General features: G+C 46.7%; 1 protein-coding gene across 1 annotated transcript; it reads left to right on the top strand.

The window, feature by feature from the left end:
- Positions 1-3160: 3160 nt before the first annotated feature.
- RNF224 (ring finger protein 224) lies at positions 3161-3667 on the top strand. The gene has a single exon (XM_030535984.1). The coding sequence runs from the start codon at positions 3161-3163 to the stop codon at positions 3665-3667; it is 507 nt and encodes a 168-aa protein (XP_030391844.1).
- The last annotated feature ends 3471 nt before the right edge of the window (positions 3668-7138 follow it).

Raw genomic sequence — 7138 nt, 5'->3', positions numbered from 1 at the left:
GCATGCAGTCCTTGGGTGAACAATAGGCAATTATCCTAGCTTTGAAGTAGACCTCCTATTTCCTAAATGTCCTAAACATCATTGGTAATTAGCTACATGGATTAAATAAGGCAATTGCCTATCTCCTGCCATTTGCAGGTTGTTTGCTACAGACTTCCAAGAGAAATTAAGACAGTGATCTCACTACATTCATAGTTCATTTAAATGTTAACATCTTTTGATCTCTGAATTAACAGAATACAGCAATAGACAGGAATTGTTTTGTTACGTTGTCAACCTCTAACAATATATATGTAAACACATAAAACCACAGACATTATCTAATAATATATCTCTAAACGTTGAATCTGGGTCAATTAGTCTGCTAGTTGTATAACCCTTTCTGGCCCTGCATTACAACAGTGTTCAAAGTGTGGGCATACTGTGGGTTTACATAATGGTATTATGATATTTTCTGTCTTGTTAGCTATCCTTTTCCTAACAGTTCCTAACATTCTATTAACTTTTTAGACTGCCACTGCAGATAGAACAGACGTTTTCAGAGAACTATCCATGATGACTCCAAAATCTCTTTCTTGAGCGGTAGCAGCTAATTTAGACCCGATCATTTTGTATGCATAGTGGGATTATTATTTCCAGCATTACTTTTCATTTGTCAACATTGAATTTTATCTGCTATTTTGTTGCTCAGTCACCCAGTTTTGTGAGATCTCTTTGTAATGCTTTGGTGTCAGCTTTGGACTTAACTATCTTGATTAATTTTGTATCATCTGCAAATTTTGCCACCTCACTATTTACTCTTTTTTCCAGATCCTTTATGAATATGTTGAACAGCATGGGTCCCAGCAAAAATCTTTGGTGGACTTTACTATTTATTGCTTTCCACTGTGAAAATGATCATTTATTCCTACCCTTTGTTTCCTATTTTTTAACCAGTTACTGATCCATGAGAGGACCTTCCTTCTTATCCCAGGACAGCTTACTTTGCTTAAGAGCCTTTGGTAAGGGACTTTGTCATAGGCTTCCTGAAAGTCCAGGTATACTATATCCACTGAATCATCTTTGTATACAAACTTGTAGACACACCCATAGAACTCTAAGAAATTGGTCAGGCATGATTTCCCTTTACAAAATCCGTATCATCTTCACCTCATCATTCTGTTCTTCAATATAGTTTCAACCAATTTGCGTGGTCCTGAATTTAGACTTAATAGCCTATAATTGCCAGGATCCCCTCTGGAGCTTTTTTAAAAGAGGTGTTACATTAGCTTTCTCCAGTCATCTGGGACAGAGGCTGATTTAAACCTTAGGTTACAGACCACAGTTAGTAGTTCAGCCATTTTGTATTTGAGTTCCTTCAAAACTCTTGGATGAATCCCAGCTGGTCCTGGTGATTTATTATTGTTTAATTTATCAATATGTTCCCAAACTTCTTCGACTGACAGCTCAATCTGGGAGAGTTCCTCAGATTTGTTACGTAAAAAGAATGGCTCAGGAGTGGGAATCTCCCTCACATCCTCTGCAGTTATGACTGAGGCAAAGAATTAATTTAGCTTTTCCACAGTGGCCTTATCATCCTTGAGTGTTCCTTTGTACAGTGGCCTCACTGATTGTTGGGCAGGCTTCCTGCTTCTGATGTACTTACATTTTTTTTTTGCTCTCAGTTTTTGTACCTTTTGCTAGGTGCTCTTCAAATTATTTTTTGGCCTGCCCAATTATACTTTCACACTTGATTTGCCAGAGTTTATGCTCCTTCCTATTTTCTTCCATAGATGTGACTTCCAATTTTTAAAAGATCTTTTTGCCTCTAACTGCGTCTTCTTCTCTCTTGTTTCACCGTCTGGCATTGTTTCTATGTATCTTGCTCATCTTGTAACTGTTCTTTTTCATTTCTGTTTAACTAGCTTCCCATTTTTGTGTCATTCCTCTTTTTGAAGTAAAATGTTACAGTGGTGGGTTTCTTTGGTATTTTCCCCACTACAAAAATATTAAATTTAATTACATTATGGTCACTATTACTGAGCAGTTCAGCCATGTTCACCTTCTGGACAAGAACCTATGTGCCACTTATGACTAAATCAAGAATTTCCTTTCCTCTTGTGGGTTCCAGAACTAGGTGATCCAAGAAGCAGTCATTGATGGTGTCTGAAATTTTTATCCTTGTAGCCCATCCTGAGGTGAAAAGTTTCCAGTTAATATGGGGATATCCCCCATCATTATTGGGTTTTCTGTCTTTGTAGCCTCACTAATCTCCCTCAGCACTTCAGTCACCATCATGATCAGCTGGTTGGTAGTGTTTCCCTACTGCTGCCCTCTTTTTATTCAAGCATGGAATTTCTGTCCATAGTGATTTGATGGTACAGTTTGATTCATTTAAGATTTTTACTATATTTGATTCTTTGCTTTCTTTCACCTATAGTGCCCCTCCCCCACCAGTGGTACCTACTCTGTCATTCCAATGTATTTTGTGCCCTGGTATTACCATGTCCCATCGATTATCATCATTCCACCAAGTTTCTACAATGCCTGTTATAGCAATAGCCTCATTTAATACCAGGCACTCAAGTTGACCCATCCTAGTATTTAGACTTCTAGCATTTGTCTACAAGCACTTACTACATTTGTCAATATTTAGTTGTCTGCCTTCATGTGATGTCATTGAATGGGATTCATTTTCATTTGCTTCCCCTCACTCAGCCTCCCATTTCTGCTCCCTCAGCTGCACCTCCCCTCCTGTTCCCCCCATCTGGCCTGGTGTTCCGCCAGAGATGGCTGCACAGCCCCTACCAGACCCCAGCACTTGTGTCCTTCCCCCCCACATGCTGCTCTGCTCTCAGGTTCCCCTCTTCTCCTCCATGCACATGCTTCTCCCCTGTTGGGACACCTCCCTCCCACTCACATGCCCTGGCCACGAGGCCTGTGTTCTTTGCCCTGTCTGCCTTGGATTTCCCATGTGACGGGCTGGCAACTTCTGCCCCAAGGCCACTGTTTTTCTCCCACACTCCACTGTTTGCATGGCCCCTCAGGAAGGCAGCCTGGCTCCGGGGCCTTCACTGTCTTGAGCCCATCACAGCCACTGCACCTGTGCACAGGCTGTTCTCTGCAGCCTGAGCCCTTTTCCAGGTGTCTGACAGGCCCCTTTCTCCTGCCCCTCCCCAGAATGTCTCAGGCCCTGAGCAGGGATGGTGCAGAGGATGCGGAGCCTGGATCCGAGGCTGATTCCCTCCCTTCCAGCCGAGGCAGCCATAAGATCAACTGCATCATCTGCTATTCCTCCTACAACCTGTCCAGCAGGCTCCCGCGCCAGCTCTACTGTGGCCACACCTTCTGCCAGGCCTGTATCAAGCGCCTCGATGCCATAGCCAATGAGCAGCGGTGGATCCCCTGTCCACAGTGCCGCCAGAGCACGCCTACACCCCGCGGAGGCGTCACCATGCTCGACCTGGACCTGGCAGTGTTCCTAGCAGTGAAGTCTGAGAAGGAGCATCCCCGGGCAGCTGGCAGGCCCGAGGCCAACTCAGCCTTCAAAGCATCCTCCAAAGAGAAGCCAGTTACACAGCAGCCTTTGGGGCTCTGTCAGGAGACGGTGCCCCAGCCACAGTTTCCCCGAAGCAGCTGCTGTGGACGGTGCCTGTGCTGCGGTGCTATGGCTGACTTTGAGACCTAAGTAGGCTGTTCCCAGGGCTAGGTTGGGGATAGGCTGCCAAGTTTGGAAGATGTGACGAGAACCCCTTACTTAGCTGGGCAGAGAGTGATTGCAGGGAGGACTAGGCTGGGTCTCTGGGTCTCACAGAGTGTGGGCACTCCTCTCCAGGCCACACCTGGGCAGCATGTCCTGCTGCCTGAACTGTCTGTAGGGTTTCCAGCTCCCCCAGCATGGCCCGCTGCAGCCCCAGGCTGTTTGTTTCGTCATGCCTGATGAGGGAGGGTAATCAAGCCCTGTTATCTCCCTGGGCTGGGGCCTGCAGTCCTCTTGGCCACCTAGATCATCACATGAGGGCCCTAGCTCCCTTCTGGACCCTCATCATTCTCGGTCTGCCTGAGGAAGCTCTGTGTATATTATCTAGGGGTTGGTGAGCCTGTCCCTGCCTCTCCTGGGGAATATGGATGTCTGAACCTCCACTCTGCTGGTTGGCCTGCCAGGGCTTTGGGCAAGGGCTTCCATGGCAGAGGTTCATGGGTGCAATTGCACCCACAGAAACCCCCCAGTAGCGGCTCCTGTCTTGTAGGGCTGAGCCAAGCTCCTGACTCTGAGAGCTGTGGCTCAGCTCATGGGTTCACATGCCACTAAAATTTGGCCTGGCTGTCCCTCCAGGAGGAAGGATGGGCCAAACCTGAGCATCACTGCAGCCCTATGTGCCAGGTCGCAATGCCTGGAGTGGGAGAGGGGCCCAGGTCGCAGGATAGGAGCTGCCACTTCAGTGTGAGTGTGAGCCAGGGCGCTCACACACTGAGCTGAGGTTAGGGTTGCTGTGCCAGGGCAGAGGTTGCCTCTGTGGGTGGTCAGGGTGAGGAGGAGATGGCAATGGGAGGGCAGTGCACCCATTGAAGCAGAAGGCTACATCTGTCACTGGCTTTATGTAAACATCCTCCCTATAAAAATATAAAAAGCAGGGGAATGTAGGAGAGAGAGATAGCCTGGAGCACTGGGCCTGGTGCAAGATCTGAGCCTGAACCAAAGGCTGTGAACCCAAGTCAGGCCATGTATTAATGCAGATGCTCACAAGTTCCCTGTCCAGTACATGAACTTGGCAAAGTTGTTGCTAGTGTACTCAGTACTAGACATGTATGTAAATATATTCCAGCTAGTATGGATACACCCCAATCTAGTACAAGATAAGATGGTTTGACAAAATAATAAATAGGGATGTTTTGCCCAAGATATCAGGAACAAGGGGAAGTAACAAACAGATGTCATAAAATATGCAAAGTGGTGTGTATCCTGTTTGTCACAGTCTATAAAAATTGGGATACCTGGTCTTAACCCTTTGTGCAGATGAGGAGAGAGCAGAAATTCTTGCTGCTGACTGACCCATTCGTTGCCACTGGGCACTCGTGTGTTAGTGTAGAACTTATGGGACACTAGTACTGTGCCTTGAGGGTAAGAAACCTGGCCAAATTGTGCCTGTGGTCTTTCTTTATGAGTAACATCAAAGTCTGCTGAATGAGCAGGCTGCACTGTCTGCTAGCACGAATGGAGCTTCAAGGACAGAAGCAGTGAGCAGCCTAAACAGCATTACCAAGGCAATGACATTCCAGCTTTCTACTCTTAACAACAGGACTCAGCAATCTCACCTCATGTCGGGGCCACCAAGCACCTCACCTCATGTTGAAGGCCCCATAAGATGGGAACAATGTTCAATCCCTGCTGATCAGGATTCACACTGGGATCCTACAAGGACAGCTTCTGTCACTCTTTGGCAGTGCCGTGGGATATCCAAGACCCATGATCAGTCATGTGACCCACGGAGAGCGAGGCTGATTTCAGGAAAGAAACATTTATTAAATAGGGTTCTTCCCTTTTTGGCAGGGTCCTCTCTCTTAACACAGGCTAAATCTCTCATGTTCGTTCTCAGTCTCACACATGCTAATATCTGCTCCAGCCTTTTCTTAAAGGGGCAGCTCCCATTAACCAAAGTCAAATGCAGTAGCAGAGGTCTGGTTGCTAGGTGATGTTATCCCCTTGCAGAATGCTGAGCTGAGCAAAACTCACACTCTGAACACCTGGAAATGCAGAATTAAGATTGTCCAGGCACCCTTAATGCTGCCCTATTTTAGCACTGCCTAATATACTCCATTAACACAGAAACACTCACTCTGCCAACCCGACAGCTGCTGAAATGCACAAGTTCTTCCTCTCCTTTTATAGCCCAGTCACTCACTACAGGCTTCCATCCCACACTGGAAAAAGGCAAAAAGAGAATGAAAATAAGGTGATGCCCATGCCACCTTCCTTCTATTCCCTTGGAGCCAATAGGAATTCTTTGCATATGCTCCAGGAGCAGTCATAGTGTTTGGTGCACCTGCCTTCAGCGGTGGAGGCCATAGCTGGGCTGCTTGGTAAAGGTTCTGGGTAGTGGTAGTAGCCTGTGATAAACTGGTGGTCAGACTACATGATCTAGTGGTCCCTTCTGGCCTTAAACTCTCTGACTATACACATCAGCTGTGCCCCACCAGCCCGGCTCCAGCACATCTCCTCAGCCATGCCCCTGGCCCAGTCAATGCATTCCCCCCCTCCAGCCTGGTCCCTTTCCACAACTGCACCCAGACCCCTGCTCTGCAAGCTGGGAATGCCTTGTCCTGATGTGTTCACTCCCTCATACACCAAAATTTCTATTACCATTACCCCCCACCTATAACCTGCCTCACTTGTAGTGCCTGGAGAGAAGGACAACTATGTTACAATGCAACGGTGTCCCCGCTCAACTTTCACAGTGGTTGGAGGGAGTGTTTGTGGCATGGCTGATATGATGGGTTGTCACCCCCAAAGTGCTATCTGGGAGCCGTGGAAACTGCTGCTCCTCTCTAACCTGCTCACACTGCTTTAATGGAGATACAGCCAGCCTCTTCAGTCCCTGTTATCACCCAACACGACAGCAGGTGGTGCCACATACCCAATTGAGTTACCTGAGTGCTTTACTTAAGCCACTCAAAGACAGACAGCCAATTCCTCAGCTCCTCAGGCTTGTACCCCCCTCTCAAGTATAAACCCAGAATTACACTGTCTTACACTGCACAAGGAACTGTACAACGTAAGCTCATTAATATATAGATCACCTTCTCCTCGATGTGGGAAAGATATACAGAACACGCTTGCATTAACCAAGCTGAGATTTTTCCTCAGACATGCCACTTAAAGGCACACTGGTTAAGATAAAGTAAAAAATAGGTTTATTAACTACAGAAAGATAGATTTTCTCATAGACTTAAGGTCAGAAGGGACCATTATGGTCATCTAGTCTGACCTCCTGCACAATGCAAGCCACAGAATATCACCCACCTGCTCCTATAACAAACCCCTAACCTATGTTTGAGTTACTGAAGTTGTCAAATCGTGGTTTAAAGACCTCAGGGTGCAGAGAATTCTCCAGCAAGTGACCTGTGCCCCATGCTGCAGAGAAAGGGAAAAAACCTCCAG

The sequence above is a fragment of the Gopherus evgoodei genome, chromosome 16 (assembly GCF_007399415.2).
Source record: "Gopherus evgoodei ecotype Sinaloan lineage chromosome 16, rGopEvg1_v1.p, whole genome shotgun sequence".
NCBI classification, from domain to species: Eukaryota; Metazoa; Chordata; order Testudines; family Testudinidae; genus Gopherus; species Gopherus evgoodei.
This window is presented reverse-complemented; position numbering and strand designations above follow the sequence as displayed.

Coding starts and splice junctions, on each gene's coding strand:
- RNF224 (XM_030535984.1), top strand. CDS start 3,161: ATGTCTCAGGCCCTGAGCAGGGATGGTGCAGAGGATGCGGAGCCTGGA.